The sequence below is a fragment of the Protopterus annectens genome, chromosome 3.part0 (genome assembly GCF_019279795.1).
Source record: "Protopterus annectens isolate FY-2018-M chromosome 3.part0, PAN1.0, whole genome shotgun sequence".
NCBI classification, from domain to species: Eukaryota; Metazoa; Chordata; order Ceratodontiformes; family Protopteridae; genus Protopterus; species Protopterus annectens.
Window position 1 is genome coordinate 282657396 of NC_056731.1, and position 18321 is coordinate 282675716.

Here is an 18321-nt window from a genome sequence, read left to right on the forward strand (position 1 = left end):
CTACAGTCTCATGAGTGGTCCCTCGAGCCTCTAATAACGGCAAAAATCTTCTACCGCTGGGGCTAGTCTTGCTGCGACCTATTTACCTCCCCAACCAACTACAAGTAACAGCAATGACTTTGCCCTGATCCCCTCTCAGGAACAGTCACCAAGGGATGCTCTAGTTCATGCTTGGCCCTTGGGTCTAATTTATGCCTATCCTCTTCTTCCCCTCATCTCCCGATTTCTAAAGAAAGCACGACAGTTTAAGAGCAAACTGATCCTCATTGCTCTATATTGGCCTCGACAAGTCTGGTTTCCCTTCCTCTGGCCTCACCTGCTAGATCATCCGTGGATCCTCAATCCATCCCCAGTGTTGATCTCCCATCTGCAGGGTCTGATTCACCCCAGTCTGACAACCCTGAAGCTAACAGCTTGGTTTCTCCACTTCCTATGATTGCCAGGCATGAAAACCTTTCGTCCCCTGTGTGCAATATTTTTATTGCATCTCATAAATCATCCACCAGACTAATTTATCTTAACAAATGGAAGAGGTCCTCTCTATGGGCAACAGATAAGAAAATAGAAACCTTGTCAGCCCCAGTCTTGGTGGTTTTAGATTACTTATCACATCTGTTCCACTCTGGGGTGCCTGCCTCTGCTATCCGTGTACATTTGGCTGCCATCTCAAATTTTCATATTGGTTTTCAAGATTCTTCACTTATGTCACACAGACTCTGTAAGACTTTTTTGAAAGGGGTTATCCACCTAAAACCTCCCTTTAGAGAACCCGTACAACCTTGGGATTTGCGTTTGGTTCTGCAAGCTTTAACAGCTCCACCCCTTGAACCTTGCATCCTCTTGTGATGTAAGATATCTCTCTTGGAAAACTTTGTTTCTGATTGCAATCACATCAGCCAGACGATTGTCAGAACTTCAGGCCTTATGCATCAAACCTCCCTATCTTCTCTTCCATAAGGACAGGGTATCACTGAGAACCAAGTCTACCTTTTTACCAAAAGTGGTGTCAGAGCAATCTATCAACCAGTCTATTGATCTCCCAGTGTTCTTTTTTAACCATTCTAGCAAGGGAGAGTACTGCCTGCACTCCTTGGATGTTCATAGGCAATTACGATTTTATCTGGACAGAACAAAATCTACCAATAAATCAGACCAACTCTTTCTGGCTTTTTCTGGACCCAGATGGGGTTGTCCTGTATCAAAAGTTACACTGGCTTTATGGATGAGAAATTGTATCACCTTTATCTACAACAAAAACAATCTCACTGTGCCTCATAGAGTCAAAGCACATTCTACAAGATCTATGGCAACTTCAGCAGCTTTCCATGCTAAGACTTCCTTCAATGATATTTGCTGAGCTGCAACATGAGCCAACCCTCTTCATTACAAATTGGACTTGGCCTCCAGAGGTAGAGCTTCCTTTGGTTCCATGGTGCTCAGGAATGTCTTTCCATGAGTGCCACCCAGAAATACAGGTAGCTGGGGACTCTGTCCCATCAGTAAAGAATGAATGAAGATTAACGTCAGATAAAGAAGTTATGTCTTACCATAATGTGCCATCTGTGTTGTTGATCTTCATTCATTCATTACTTCTCACCCTCCGTCCTCTATCTGGAGGTTCTTGGTTGATCTTATGTACTCCTTTTTGGTAGGTCTGCTATGACCAGAGGTAGCCTCTACTTTTATCTATCAACTTGCAAACTCGATCTGAGGTAACAGGGAGCAGAGCATTCTGGGTAGGACCTTGGCTCGAGAGTTTTTGGCTGACACGAGCTTGATATTGGCCGGCTCTGTGCCGAGGACAGAACCGATAACCCATCAGTAATGAATGAACGAAGATCAACAACACAGAGGGAATGTTATGGTAAGACATAACTTCTTATTTCATGCAGTCCATGATAAGTTAAGCGGGGGGTCTAAACACTCTTCTACTTCTTCTTAGCTGAGGTCTGGCAGCAGAATAGACAGTGCCCTGATTTAAAGCCTGTTACCCAATACAGCACAGCAATAGCAGCAGCAACCCCTTACATGTTTTTTTCTAAGAGTAGTTATGCTGTATTCCAAAGAGTTTTGGTTTACATGGCAAAAGCTTACACTTAGTGTACAAGATTGCTTTATAGCTTTCTGAATAGCCCCACCATGTTTGGTTAATTAGCATGTACATCAGCTGTTTATACATTCATTAACATTCTGACATTTCCCTTTGTTTGGTGGCTGTACATGTCATCTAGAGCTGCTTAATGAATACAAAATAGCATGCTATTGTGTGTGTGGCATACCACGATGCAACATGATATCTACACTTTATACAGCTGTTAATCTGGCCCAGAATCTTTATTCTACAAGAATATGATTCTTTCTTATTTGTAGTAAATCAGGTATCTTACTTGTAATTAAGTTATGTTTCTTTAATTAGATGGATAGCCAGGAGTTAATCCATAACGTTATAGCAGTATTTGTCTAATTAATGTTTAAAAATAAGAATACTTACTTTATACAGGCATACACATATACATTTTACATATAAACATTTAATTCATTTTAGAATTGGATCATGTTTATGGTTATGGAAATATATCTTTACCTTTTTCTTGTTCTCATTGAGACATTTTTGTTCTGATTCTGCAGTCTTGATACAGATGTTTGTCTGCAACACGCACATATCCCTGTCTGGAATGCAAGCCCAAGCTTATGCCTCATACCACACCTGTAAATACCAAGCAAGCATGAGGCATCTATTGGTTCCTCACAGAAAAGAGATGCTGCTTCCAGAATTGTGACCGGGACATTAGACACAAGAAGTTGACTAAACCAAAATGTTATCATTTTTTGTTAGTGACCTCTCCTTGAAGATCTAGTTTCTTCTCATAACTGTATCACCTACATTTATAAGTAATCCATGATTACTCTTGCAAAGCTAAGATGTAACGTACTACACTCTTTAAAGCTTTGTAAATTATAACTGACTAAAACATATAAAAATTTGATTACCATATAAGAATATTCTGGTTAGTGTAATGCTTTATTATGGTTTAGAAAGAACACAAATTTGCATTTTTATTTATTTTTACAGTTAATGGAGACCACTGCAGATGATTATCTTGGATATGGAGAACACTATATGGTAGACCATCTGGTCAACATGACAAGTAGGTTGATTATATTTTTCATTTTGCTAAGAAGTTTCACTAAATAGGCATGTATTTGGACAAAACAGTTCATGACAAATATAAAAAATGCAGGCACCCTGAATTCAGAGCAGGTAGCTCGGGTTAGTGCAAACCTCTGAAATGAGCGTTTTGCCTCTGAGTCAACAATATTTTAAATAAATCTACAGAAAATTATAGTTATATGCATTCATACTAATTCTGAATCATGTTTTGGTGATTGCAGCAACCTTAGATAACTTCTGGTTTTCTGCTTCATAACTTTCTCTTTGAAGTTTTTTGACTCTATGGTATGTAATGTTTTTTCTCTAAACTTTTTAATTTCTTTCTAATGGAGCTTTTCTCCCCAGACCTCCACTGAAAAACGACCATTCTGGTCCAGTCAGACACGCATGGTAAACAAATGGAAAATAAATAAATAAGTCTAAGGAAAATCTGATGCAGTGTGGACAATTTGAGACCATAGCTTAAGTAAAGTAATTTAATCTTATTCTGGTGTTATGGCTGTGATTCAGACATATAATGCATACTGCATAGGGCAGGTGTGCTGTAAATTGCAAGGCAATGGCATCCATGCAATTTGTTTTACATAGAGGTGGCCCTATGTATTTAATTTGTAACCGCAAACCAGGTTTTGGTTGCACATTTGCTGAGCTCTACCATTAACAGGTGCAAGTATTCAAATCAAAATTCAGATTTACATTTAATTTGTGGGGAGACTTCCTCCCTGCAGCAACCCATATAGAGTTTCATCCAGCAGTATTTTATGGCACTTCTAGTCATAGCACAAGTGTACTCCTCCCACTGTGGACCCACTGTGTAACTTTCAAATGTATCTCTTCTACTAGCAGATTTTGATAATAGTTTCCATGAGGGCTATAAAGTGAGAACTGCTCTTTTATCCCTAGCTGAAACTTTAAAGAAAGCTCTGTTATGGGAGTGTGATTGAAACAGTTTTAGGTTTCATAAAAACATTTGATACTGTCAGCAACCTTCTTCTCATTCATAAGCTGACATGTTGTAACATCTTGTCTCAACTGCTGTGGTGTTTTCAGTTTCTTTCTGTGAGAGAAAACACTGTGGGCCGGATTCAGGAAGGCTTACACGGAGTTCAAGAGTAGTGTAAGCCTCCGTGTAAGCCTCCCGATTCAGGAACAGCCCAAATCTCCGTGTAAGAGACAGCTAACACGTCTCTTACACGGACTGGGCGTGGAAATGCTCAATACCTCATTTGCAGCTGAAAGATATGCAAATGAGGTATCTGAGCGATCCACGAAGCAGAAACCAGTCCGTGTAACGGACGTGTTAACAGAAATGTACTCAGCTGACAACTGAGTACATTTCTGCAAATTAAAACGGAGCTATGTCAGCTCCAAATAAAGGGTGCATTTGTGTCATTAAGCATGCCAATGGCCAAATATGTGGCCATTGGCATGAAAAAGTGTTGCAAAAATATGTAATATAACATTTTTTTTTTCCACGGGATTTTAAGGTTTAACTGCAGCGCACACCAGCATAAACGGGTGCGCTACCTAAAACTAAAACCGAAGCTTATAAGCCCACAATTGTGGGATTTATGTATTACATGGAATGTCAATGGAGGGACTTGCAGACCAAAAACAATATGACCTCCGTTTAGTGGTTGTCAAGGGGGGGAAGCTCCGTGTAAGACATGTAACTAGTCATTACTAGGCAATCCTATGTAAATGAGGGTTACAATACTGAATCACACTGCCACATAGGTAATGAGCACTTTCTGCGTAGTGTAAGAGTTAGAGAAGGGGGAGGAACAGAGTAAGAGGTAGGTGACATCATGGGGGGGAAGGATAGATACAAATGTACCAGATTGGAGGGCAATGTAAGGTGAAAGATGACAGACAGACTTCAGGGAGGGAGGTGTGTCCCAACAGAACACTAGGAAAGTCAAGAAACTGAAGGCTTATGCTATCCCTACACTCAAAGTTTCTTGATATACGTGCATGCGCGCGTGTGCGCGCGTGTAAGGCAGGCTCAACATATGGGAGCGTGTTGCAAACCGTTTACAACGGTTTGCGCGGGCGTGCACGTGTGCAAGGCAGTGTGCGCGCGTTTTAACATGAATCATCCTAGTTCACACCGTGTAAGGATGTGTGCGCGCGTGTAACACCGTGTAGGGATGTGTGCGCGCGCTTAAGTGACTGTGAGCGTGTTTAAGCTGGTGTGCACATTGCTCCCCCTCAGGAAACAGAGAGGAAATAGGAAACAACTAAATTACATGGAAACTGCCAGAGGATACTGCTGCAGTTAATTGTTGGAAACAATTGGAAGCAGGCAATTATGCAGGCAGACTAGAAGCCCAACCCAGCACACTGCATAGAGCAGTGCCGGGTGTTTCTCACAAGAGATACTGCAAGAAAGTAAGCTATCAGAATTGAAAACTGAAAAAGCTGAACTCAGAGCAGAAATGCTAGGGGCTGCCATAGCTGTTATAATCAGGCAAAGGCGAATTGCTGAGGGTGGTGTCAATGCAGATGCTGACAGACAACCCAGAGTGAGGAGAAGGAGAAGAGTATACAGGCCCAGGGTCACCTACCATGGGTTACATGAGCTGGAGATAGTAGAGCGCTATAGAGTGGACAGAGAGCTCCTGCAGCAAATAGTTGAGCTGTGCAGGCCACGCCTCACACACAGAACCAACAGAGGGGAACCCATCCCAGTGGAAACCAAGGTATGTGTTGGCCTAAGAATACTAGCAACAGGTACCTTCCAAAGACCAACTGGTGATATGATGGGGATATCACAGGCATCAGCCTCCAGGGTACTGCACCAGTTCCTGGATGCCATGTCAGCACATGTCGGTGATCATATATATGTCCCTAATGACCGTGAGGTTGTGGCCAGCAATATGCGTCTCTTCCAGCAAATAGCGGGATACCCTGAGGTGCTGGGTGCAATAGACTGCACGCATGTACGCATCAAAGCACCAGCTGGTGAGCGGGGTAGAGTCTACATTAACCGCAAGGGATACCCCTCCATCAACTGCCAGGTCGTGTGTGATGCCCAGGGCATAATAATGAATGTGTGTGCTGGCTGCCCTGGGAGCTACCACGATTCCCACATCTGGCATCTGACGCAGCTGTACCAATCATTTGCCAGTGGGGACTTCCCACACGGACACCTAGTGGGGGATGCAGGTTATGCACTTGAGCCATGACTGATGACACCCATCAGAAATGCACACACACCTGAACAGGAACGCCATAATGAGGCACACGCACAAACACGTAATGTCATAGAGCGTGTGTTTGGGCTACTCAAGTCATGGTTCCGGTGTCTGGACACATCTGGTGGAGCCTTGCAGTACACACCAACTACATGTACCCAAATGGTCATGATATGTGCTATGCTACATAATATGATCCTGCGGAAACAGCTGCAGCAGGACCAGCACAGGGCTGGGCCTAACATCCCCCCACCATTGCCAAGGCCACCACAGGCAGAGGGCGACTCGGAGGAGGAACAACCTGACCTTGTCCCAGTAGGCAGAAGGAGGTGTGCCCAGTATGCCCTGGCCTTGGCAAAGAGGCAACAACGATAGCACATACACTTGGTCAGTAGGAACACTGGGACTGATACCCGCTCTGACTCACTCATATAGTAACAGGGATGCCTAACATGACACAACCTGCTTCCAAACATGTACAGGGGTGTAGTATGTGCATCCGACAGAGGCAGCCCTGCAGCACCACCTGAGGCATGAATGCCATGTGTTAAGTAATGTAATACCATGTACCATATGCACACCTGAGGACCCGACTAACATCCACCCACACCAATCATAAACCACAAAAACACAAACCTACCTCATAGGTACCACAACCGATAGTAACCTAGATGTAATGCTACCCAATGCCAGAAGTATAAATGCGTGCAGTGTAAACACACAGTACAGAGAATGTAGATATCAGTGCTGTAATAGAAAACAGGGTCAAAGCCCACATCAGCACCCTGACACTACCAGGTCACACCTCTGTCCTAATAGCAGGAACTGCCCCAGGCCTACTCTGGCAATGTGAGTGTCAAACGAAATATTACTGTCAACCTGGGTGCCCAGGACCCTGATAACCTCTTCTGTGCTTAGAGGATTGCCACCTAGATGGGAACTAGGGTAACCCTGTTGTTCCAAGGGTATGACTATGCATTGTTTAGCGTTTAACGTAAGGCCATGGCTCTGGCACCAGTTATCTGTGTCTATGAGACCCTTCTGAAGGATGTCTGTGTCAGATGGGTTTCCAACTATGCTTCCCAGTTTGCAGTCATCTTCAAACTTTGTCAGCCATAATCCTCCTGTGTTTGCTCGTACGTCTGAAAAGTAGATGCTGAACAAATGTGGGCCCAGGACTGAGCCCTGTGGGACACCACTTGTGACAGCTCTGGAGTGTGACATGGCACCAGCAACTTTGACCCTGTGTGTTCCGTCACTTAGCCAGTTTACAACCCATGCTGTGATGTATGGGTTCACAATTAAGCTGGTGATGTTTTCAATGATACCAGAGTGGGGTATTGTGTCGAAAGCCTTTGCCAGGTCAAGGTAGGCTGTGTGGACTGCCTTGCCCACGTCAATGGCCTGGGTGACTGTCTTGAAAAAGTCAACCAAGTTTAAAAGGCATGATCTGCCCTTGACAAAGCCAAACTGGATTGGATCCAATGTCTGCAAGTCCCCTATGTCTTCATTTATAATTTCCATTATGATCCTCTCCCTAGTTTAGCAGAACAGGCTTGTCAAGCTGATGGGATGGTAGTTCCCGGGGTTGGTGAAGGCACCTCCTTTGTGAAGTGGGTCGACCATTGCCGTATGCCACTCCTTGGGCACATATCCTGAGGTGAGGCTAAGATTAAACAGCTGCCCTAACTGCGGGTGTAATTACTCATTGAGTTCATGGAGCACACAACTGGGGACACCATCTGGTCCCATGGATAAAGTGTTTTCCGCCTTGGATAGAGCAGTTCCCACCCCAGCATTGGAGATGTTTGGGAGGCTACAATCCTCTGGTGTAGATACCCCTCCAGTTGGGGGGGGGAGAAATCTGCACTGAACCTGTCAGCCAGTATGTTGGCAATGTCTGTAGGTTCAGTGATATTTACATCATTCCGAACTAATTCTGAGCATATCTGGGAGTTCCCTCCCAGGTTTCAAACATAGGTAAAAAAGGCCTCATGATTGTCCCTTGAGTCCTGAGTGGGTTTACTCTCAAAACCCACCTCGGATGATTGTATGGGGGAACCCAGTGTTTTACTCACAATGAGCAGGGGTGTCTTCCCTTCTACGGATTTCGCTCTATCTCATAGTAGCTCCTTCCTTGTGTTGTAGAGCTTGTTTATGGCTAGGGTCCACCAGACTGGATGCTTGCCTGTGGTACAAAGAGTCTTTGTTTTGTTTGGGATTGCCTGATCAATGCAGTCCTGGAGGTGCTGGTAGAAGGCATTTGTAAGTGATACAGTGGCTTGGGTAATGGTGTCTGCTGGCTTGGGGGCCTTGAAAGAGACCACACCAGTCCTTAGAAATGTGAAGTCGGCATTTGAGAAGGTCTTCACTGTTTGTTTTTCTATCTGGAGTGTGGGTGGGATGTGGACTCCCACTGAGATTAGTCCATGATCTGATCTCACCAATGTTGGGTATACTTCTGATGTTGAACAGTGTGACCCCATGTTCGTGATGATGAGTTCTAGTATGTTGCCTCCACTTGTGGGGATTGGGACCAGTTGTTCCATGGCATTTGAGTGTATGAACTCTTGGAACCTTTGTGTTAGAGTGTTGTGGCTTGATTAGTGATCCCAGTCTATATGTGGATAGTTGGAATCACCCAGTAGGATGGTGTTTGGAGATACATTTATCCCCTCCAGTGTTTGCAGGACAGCTGTGTGAGGTACCTGAGTTTGAGAGGGTGGCATGTAACATGCTACAAACTGCAGAGCAGTCTTGCCTACGGTCACTGGCACCTGGATGGTCTCCGATGCATCGTGTGTTGCCACCAACCATGAGGTGAGGGTGTCCTTGATGAATATGGACACCCACCCTCCTTTCTCGGTGTTGTCCGGATTCTGGTGCCGGAACACATGATATGAGGTAACACCCGATAGTGCCGGGGTGCTGTTAGAAGCTGTGAACCAGGTTTCAGGCACAGCACAGACATCAATGTGCTACATACTGAGAAGGGCATAGAGTGTGTGCAGCTTGAGGTTGAGACCTCTGGCATTGAGCAGCATTACCCTTAGTGTCTTTCCTTTACTGTGTTCTAGGGTGGTAGGTGTAGAATCTGAATCTTGCATAAAAAAGCCACAATAGGGGTGGCAAGAGCATCAGCCGAAATCTGGAAGCCCAGGGGTGACAGGTGCAAGCCGTCCCTTGCAAATCAGCGTGGCCTGTCCAGCATGTCATCCCAGGCAGACAGACATTGGACCCCCTTTGAATGACACCATAGTTTAAGCAAATTATTACAGCTGATCATCTTGTCTCTGTTTATGTGGCATCATACTTGGTGAAGGTAGGATACTGCTGAAGGTCAGGGTCATACCTGCCTGGCCTACATAATCAGAGGGATCCTCTATGTCTCTTTCCATGTAGTCCAGGGAGGTACATGGCAAGAGCATCAGCCGAAATCTGGAAGCCCAGGGGTGACAGGTGCAAGCTGTCCCTTGCAAATCAGCGTGGCCTGTCCAGCATGTCATCCCAGGCAGACAGACATTGGACCCCCTTTGAATGACACCATAGTTTAAGCAAATTATTACAGCTGATCATCTTGTCTCTGTTTATGTGGCATCATACTTGGTGAAGGTAGGATACTGCTGAAGGTCAGGGTCATACCTGCCTGGCCTACATAATCAGAGGGATCCTCTATGTCTCTTTCCATGTAGTCCAGGGAGGTACATCTCAGGTCGTTCACACCAGCATGGATAATGACTGGGTCAGACTTGTACTTGCAGTTGAGTGACCTGAGTGCTTGCATTATGTGGTGGATTCCAGTGCCCGATAGGCAGCTTACTGTGACCTCCTCCGTACTCGATCTGGTGAGCGGGACGTCAGTGTGTCTGACTATGGAGTCACCTATGACAAGTGTGTCTGGCATTGTGTTTGGCCTTAAGGGCTGTGACTGTTTGGCACACCGACTCTGTGGTCAATGTGTTGCATGTGCTGTGCCCTGGGGAGGCAGTTGTGTGAGTGTCTGCTGTGGTGGCCACTGCCGTTTTGGTAGAAGTCTGATCAGAGCCTCCGAGTATGTCTCTGTGTGTCTATGTGTATGATCTTAAGTTGTGATAGTGCCATGTGAGACTGGATTTGTGATGTGTGTGGTTACCTTCACCTTCTCTCTGGTCTTGCTAGTCCTATGTTGAGAGAGCTCAGCCTCCACTTTGGCTATATAGTTGCATCTCTCACATGTCTGTGTGTTTTATGGGAGAAGGAGAGGGTTGTCAGTGTACATGAGGCAAGTGTAACAGTGCCTCAATATTCCCAGGTTCACCAGCTGAGCAGGAGAGGACACTAGCAACTGATCCCTAGACATGCTAGAAGGAATAGACAAAACAATGTTGGAATACAGGGAGATATCAAGCCCCCCAAACCACATCATAGTGTTTGACTGACAATACCTATACATACACCAGTGTTTCATAGTGTCATAGTCTACTACTAGGCTATCTGCCCTAGTGCATGTATAAGCCTAGCCATAGTGATGTGGCTATTGCCACCTCTTATAGTGATAATAAGTGTACAGAATAGATTCTGAATATTGTGCCTCTGACTTAGTAGTGACACATTATGACCCCCTTACGTAATTGAATAACATGACTGTGCCTCTGTCTAGTCTGTGCCTCTGTCTCATATGCAGTTGTCCAGATGTCTCCTGAAGAGAGTCAGTGAGGGACTCTGTCAAACATGAACTGGGATACTCTGCTAGAGTGTGAGATGCCTCTGAGTTATGACTCTGTCCCTCCAGCATGTCCTATACATGTATGTGCTGAGGTTCAAATCCTTAGCTCTCATGGCTCTGGTGGATTTGGATTGCTTGCAGTGGAGCATGTCCACCAAATCCTGAATGGACATGGTCTTGTATGTCAGGCATAGGTCACCTGTAAGTATGCGGTATGACACTGAACAAAGCTGGATTTCCTCTATTCTGGAAGCACATGACATGTGTTGAAGAACCCTGATCTTCATGGTAGGTACTTTTGGGGTGTCTCCAGCTGTTGCAAGTGCTGGGCGAGGTACATACCATATGGGGCTTTGTATTCAATCATGGGCCTGATAAGGGAGAAGGATAGTGGAACAATGACCTCCTATGATCTGGATGGAAAACCCTCCATGATAAGGTGGGCAAGATAGAAAGTCTTCCTAACCACTTTGGCAACAGGGGTGTCAAAAGAGATGTCACTATCTACATGTGTCCCCAGGTGTCTGATTTGTTGTCTGTGCTCAGTGGGTTGCTGTCTATGTATTGATCTGTGGGTACTTTGTTCCTCCCAAAGGGGATGAATACACATCAGTTGCATTCAGTTTCAGGCCATGCGTCTGGCACCAGCTATCCACCTTTGTGACGGCATTCTGTAGTATGTGTGTGCCAGCTGATGTATTCACTATGGTGCCTAGGTTGCAGTCATCTGCAAACTTTGTCAGCCACAACCCCCCTATGTTTGCTTTCACGTCTGAAAAGTAAATACCAATTAAGAGGGGTCCCAGGACACATCCTTGTGGGACACCACCTGTGACTGGCTTCGAATCTGACAAGGCACCTGCAATGTTGACTGTATGGGTTCTGTTTCTTAGCCATTTTGCAACCTATCCTGTGACATATGCTGTTATATGTCAGCTGTTGAGCTTGGCTATGATGCCTGAGTGTGGTATTGTGTCACAGGCCTTAGCCAAGTGCAGGTAGGCTGTGTGGACTGCGTAGCCCTCATCGATGGCCCTACTGACAGTTTCATAGTAGTCAACTAGGTGCAAAAGGCAGGATCTGCCCTGTACAAAGCTGAACTAGGTGGGAACAAGGGTCCGTAGGTCAGCAATGTGTCTGTGTAAGAGCTCCATAATGACTCTTCCCATAGCTTTGCAGACAAGGCTGGTTAAGCTTGTGTGGTGGTAGTTGCCATGGTCTGTGGAGGGATCTCCTTTGTGGAGTGGGACCACTGTTGCCGTATGCCAGTGTTCAGGTACATATCCTGTAGCACAACTAAGGTTAAATAGCAGTTGTATATACGGGTCCAGCCCCTTCTGGAGTTCACATAGCATGCAACCGGGGATACCAGCAGGTCCCATGGATGCTGTGTACTTGTCTTTGCTGAGTGCGGCTCTCACATGGACATCCAAGATGACAGTGAGGTTACATACAGCAGTGATAACTATCTTCTTTTGGGGGTGAGGGAGGGGGTGAATCGCACTGAAGCTGTCCGCCGGAATGTTGCCAATATCTGTCAGGTCACTGGAATATATGTTGTTGTGTACCAACTCTGAGCATATCTGAGGATTCACAACCAGGTGTCTGACATAACTGAAGAAAGCAGTGTGGTTACCTTCATTGTCTTTGGTGATTTATGTCCCCAAGTTGACCTTGCATGTCTTTATGAGATAATGTAGCTTTCTACTAGTGCTGATCACAGCTGTCTTCCCTTTTGGAGATGTAGCTCTGTCTTGCATTAGTAACCCTCATCTGTCATACAGTTTGTTTATGGCTGGAGTCCACCAGACAGGACACTTTCCCTTTGTGGAGAGGGTCCTGTTTTTATTTGTGATTGCATGGTCCATGCTGTCTGACATCTAGCTAAGGGAGGTCATTGTGGTTCTGCAGTTATCTTTCATCAGCATTAGAAATGACCACAACAGCCCCTGTGGGTGTACCTCATGCAGACACATCCAGCACCTGTAAAGTCCACAACAGTACCTCACCAGGAGTATGAAAGAGCTGGAACACATGTAATGTGTAGCCTGATTAAACAGAGTGCAGCTCCACACACTGCCATGCTGTCCACCCAGATGCAAGCTGTGCCTGATGTAGAAAGCCATGTCCAAGCTGGAATCAATGCACATGCTGCATCTTGTACAATCTGAATGGCAGGGAGCTATGCACATGAGGGACCTGAACCCCAGCACTGACATACATAGGACAGGCTGTACTGCATTATCCATAACACAGAAGCCACCCCACGCATGAGTAAACTACCAGTACAGGTTGTCCGTAGAGACACTCGTTGAGTCCCCTCAACAGGAATCCTAATGAGTGGATGGGAGATGGGAGGTTTACCCTGGGTATCAATGTTATGTCACAGGTAGACAGAGGCACAGCATACTAAACAAGACATATGTCATGGCAAACTACACTTACAATGTGTTGATGGACAAACACACTCTCCGACTAGCATTAGAAATGGCCTAGGGCACATCGGTAGTGTTTGCCAATGTACACCCATGTTGTGGAATACACTACTGATGTTGGATGAGGCTGTTGTAAGTAGTTCACATCTGAACATAATGCAACATGGTCAGATAGGTTCATAGGTACATAGGTTTATACTAGGCTATCTTCCCTAAGGCAGGTATAAGCCTAGCACAGAGTTCATTGGCACACCACCCCTTATATGGAAACAGTACTGTGCCCATTATTTTGTCATGCCTCTCTCCAGCAGTGACACAGTGACGATCCCCGGGTTAAACGTATGACCTTCCATCCACAGGTCAAGATACCTCTTGAACACAGCCAGCAAGGTGCTCTGCCTCACATGGACCGGGATTGTATTCCACAGCATAGGGAGTCTCCGGGTGATAACTCCATCCCTCCAACATGTCCAACGTACATCCCTGCTAAGGTGCAAGTCACCTGCACTAGTGGTTCAGGTGGATCTGCCGATTCTGAGGTGGAGCATGTCCATTAATCCCTGTTTGGACATGGCCTTGCATGTCAGGCACATGTCACCTCTAAGCACACGGTATGTGAGTGAATAGAGTGGGAGTGTATTCAATCTGGCAGCATATGACATCTGTTGGGGTTCCTTGATCCTTTAGGTGGGGGACATTCAGGGTGTCTCCAATTGCTGCAGACGTTGGGTGAGATACATCCAGAATAGGGCATTCTACTTGATCACCGTTCTGATAAGTGAAGAGTACAGGGGAACAATCACCCACTAGATCTGGATGTGAATCCCATCCTGATCAGGTGGGCAATGTAGAAGGTCTTTCTAGCCACATGTTGTGCACTTTGACTTCAGGCCATGGCTCTGGCACCAGCTATCAGTTACCGTGAGTCCCTTGTGAAGGATATCCATGTCTGATGCACTGTCCACTATGGCGCTCAGTGTGCAGTCATCTGCAAACATTGTCAGCCAAAGTCCTCCCATGTTGGCCTGTACTTCTGGGAAGTACATGACAAACAATGGGGGCCAAGGACTGAGCCCTGTGTGACACCACCTGTGACCAGCCTGGAGTCTAACATAGTGCCAGCAACTCTAACCCTGTGGGTCCCGTCCTTAAGCCAGTTTGCAACCCATCTTGTGACATATGGGTTTACATTTCATTTGTTAGGGTTTTCCACAATACCTGAGTGGGGTATTGTGTTGAAAGTGTTTGCAAGGCCAAGGTAGGCTGTATGGACTGCCTTTCCCCAACAATGGCCTAAGTGACGGTTTTGAAGATGTCAACCCAGTACAAAAGGCATGATCTGCCCTTGACCAAGCCAAAATGGGATGGGTACAATGTCTGTATGTCCCCCATATCTTTGTTTATGAGCTCAATTATGATCCTCTCCATAGCTTTGCAGACTAGACTTGTTAAGCTTATGGGGCAGTAATTACCATGGTCTGCAGAGGCACCGCTTTTGTGCAGATGTGCACAACTGGACCCTAACCAGGCTGTTGTGCACACTATGGAAATGTAAAGCAGTGATAGGACTAAAGCCCAGGATACTGACCACCACAGTGAAAGTACTGAACCACTACACTATACAGTACTACAGTGTTAGGTCAGTATGAACGGATGTTGACAATTGTGTGCAAAGTATCCCATGTAAAACCTGCAGGCACAGTATACTCCCTGTTGTGTTCACACAAAAAGCATCTGGACAGTAACTACACAACATGGCACAGAACACACAACCATAAACTGGAGGCATTTGTTGAAGGTCACGCTCATCCACAAATGTGATGTGCTGCAGAGTTCAACATATGGAAAGCCCACACTGGGCATGCTCACACACTTAGAAAAATGAGACATCTTTCACACAACATGCCATGGGAAGGCTGAACTGGGCATGCTCACACACTTGGTCCAAATGTTACTCCTAGCAACTGTGAAAACACACCGGAGGATGCTCATTCCCCTTTCTAGACACTGATCATGTAAGCACCCTATAAGTATATCAGGAGAAAAGGAATCTCTCAGTAATCCGAATAGCGCGCTCTGCTAATGCATCCGTCTCTAGTGTCATAACATAGTTAGGTAGGGGTTTGAATCCAGCAAGTGTGTGTGAAGGGGGGTAAGTGTGTGTGTAAGTGTGTATGAAAAGAACATCCCTTTTGGCAACTGGGAAAACACACCGCAGGATGCTCATTCCACTTTCTAAACTCTGATGATGTCAGCACCCTATAAGTATATCATGTGAAAGGAAATCTCCCAGTAATGCGAATAGCGTGCTGTGCTAATGCGTCCGTCTCTAGTGTCATAACATAGTTAGGTAGGGGTTTGAATCTAGCAAGTGGCAAGTGTGTGTTCAGGGGGGTAAGTGTGTGTGTCAGTGTGTATGAAAAGAACATCCCTTTTGGCAACTGGGAAAACACACCACAGGATGCTCATTCCACTTTCTAAACTCTGATGATGTCAGCACCCTATAAGTATATCATGTGAAAGGGAATCTCCCAGTAATGTGAATAACGCGCTGTGCTAATGCGTCTGTCTCTAGTGTAATAACATAGTTAGGTAGGGGTTTGAATCCAGCAAGTGGCAAGTGTGTGTGCAGGGGGTAAGTGTGCGTGTGTCAGTGTGTATGAAAAGAACATCCCTTTTGGCAACTGGGAAAACACACCACAGGATGCTCATTCCACTTTCTAAACTCTGATGATGTCAGCACCCTATAAGTATATCATGTGAAAGGGAATCTCCCACTAATGCGAATAGCGAGCTGTGCTAATGCGTCCGTCTCTAGTGTCATAACATAGTTAGATAGGGGTTTGGATCCAGCAAGTAGCAAGTGTGTGTGCAGGGGGGGTAAGTATGTATGACTGAAATCCCCCTTTTGGCAACTGGGAGAACACACTACAGGATGTACATACCCCTTTCTAAACGATATCACAATTATGTATGGCTTTTGAGTACAGACATGCCACGTGTGTTTTGCCCACACAGAATGCCCATGTGTGCAGGTTGTCCCTCACAATAATGCATGACATTGATTAAACCAGTTATGGCAATGCACACATGATGTATGTGTGTGCCAAATACACATATGTACCTGTGACCTTCAATAGTTACCATGTGTGATGCCTGACACATGTGAATACATGGTATTTGCACAGGGTAACATTATGACTGTGGTCTTCTGTGCAGGTGCTGCATGTGGGATGTGTATATACAGTGTGAGATGTAGATGCTATCAGCCTAGTAGTGAGGGATACACACCTGGTCCGGGGCATATAGTCTACATGTTGCTGATGTACAGGTGCTGCATGTTTTCACCTGTTGTGGGAGTGGTAAGACGTTATTCCACAGCAATGCAGTGACAGCATGCTAAGAACCATTCAGCCAGGGTGTCGTAGCTACACTAATTCATTAGCATTCAGTAATATGTCAGAATCCCTGGTGAGGGTCTGATGCCAATCAAGGTCAGGGGTCTACCAGCCTGTGTCACTTGCTCAGTGATCCCTTCCATGTTCCCTATCATGTATCCCAGTGAGGGACATCCCACATCAGCTGTGGTGGCATGGACAATGACTGAGTCATATGTGTCCATGCATCTGACTGACCTGTATGTTTGTGTTATGTGGTGGACCACAGTGCTCCATGAGCATATCACTGTGACCTACACATTGTCCAGCCTGGTGAGCATGTTCTCACTGTACTGGACAATAAAGGTACCTAACACAACTGCAGTAGTGTTGTATAGCTGTACAGACTGTGCTTGTTTGACACACAGGATTTGTGTGCTATGTGTTATGCGTGCTGTGTGCAGGCCTAATGTATGCCTGTGTGCCAGCTGCAGAGATGTCTGCCAGTCATGCAGGATGCTATCCTTAGGCTCCACAACTGACCTGGTGTGTTTCCATGCTTGTATTGCTGTCCGTGTAGGTCCACATCAGATTGGTATTGCTGTCACTGTAGTATTTCATGCCACCAGACAGGTTATGCCAGTACTGGGTTCAGAGTGCTTAGTCCACAGTTCGCCATATGTTTCCATCTCATACATGTGTTGTACATCCATGGGCAGGGGATAGGGTTGACTGTGTACATGTGGCAGCTGTGACATTACTACATGACACACATATCCCACAACTGTACCATAGAGGTGACTGACAACTGACCTTTACACATGCTACCATAGTATTGAGATTGCATTGGTGATTAACAGCACATAGGGCCAATGGTGAACAAGATACATAGGTCCATAGGTTCATACAGGGATGTCTGCACAGGGCATGTATCCCCCTATGCAGAATGTGTGTGGCTTTCAACATGCATTGTAAATCTGTCTTGCTATGCCCTTTTCCAAGGTTAGTATACTGTGCCTCTGTCTCACAGTGACACATAAGTGATACCCAGGGTAACCCTACAATGTCACATCCAGTCATTAATATCACTCTTGAAGACAGTCACTGAGTCAGTCTGCCTAACCTCTATTGGGATAATATTCAAGAATGAAGGGAGCCTCCAGAGTTGTGAATGTGCCCCTCCAGCATGTCCTATGTATATCACTCCTGAGGTTCAAGTCGTTCCAGCATGTATCCTGATGGGATCTGGATATTCTGAGGTGCAGCATGGCCATTAAGTGAGGGTTTGACATGGCTTTATATGTCAGGCACAGATTGCCTATGAAGAGGCAGTATGCCACCAAGTAGGGTTTGCAGTCACCTGCGACTTGCTCAGCCACAGTACTTCCATGTTGGCCTGTACCTATGGTAAATATATAATGAACATGACAGCTCC

General features: G+C 45.5%; 1 protein-coding gene across 1 annotated transcript in view; it reads left to right on the plus strand.

Annotated features, from left to right (window-relative positions):
- NEK10 (NIMA related kinase 10) overlaps positions 1–18321 on the plus strand; it is a 3576599-nt gene that overhangs the window by 1142009 nt on the left and 2416269 nt on the right. Inside the window, exon 9 of the mRNA XM_044064761.1 lies at positions 3074–3149. Within this exon, the coding sequence (XP_043920696.1) occupies positions 3074–3149 (76 nt within the window). The remainder of the gene's footprint in view (positions 1–3073; positions 3150–18321) is intronic.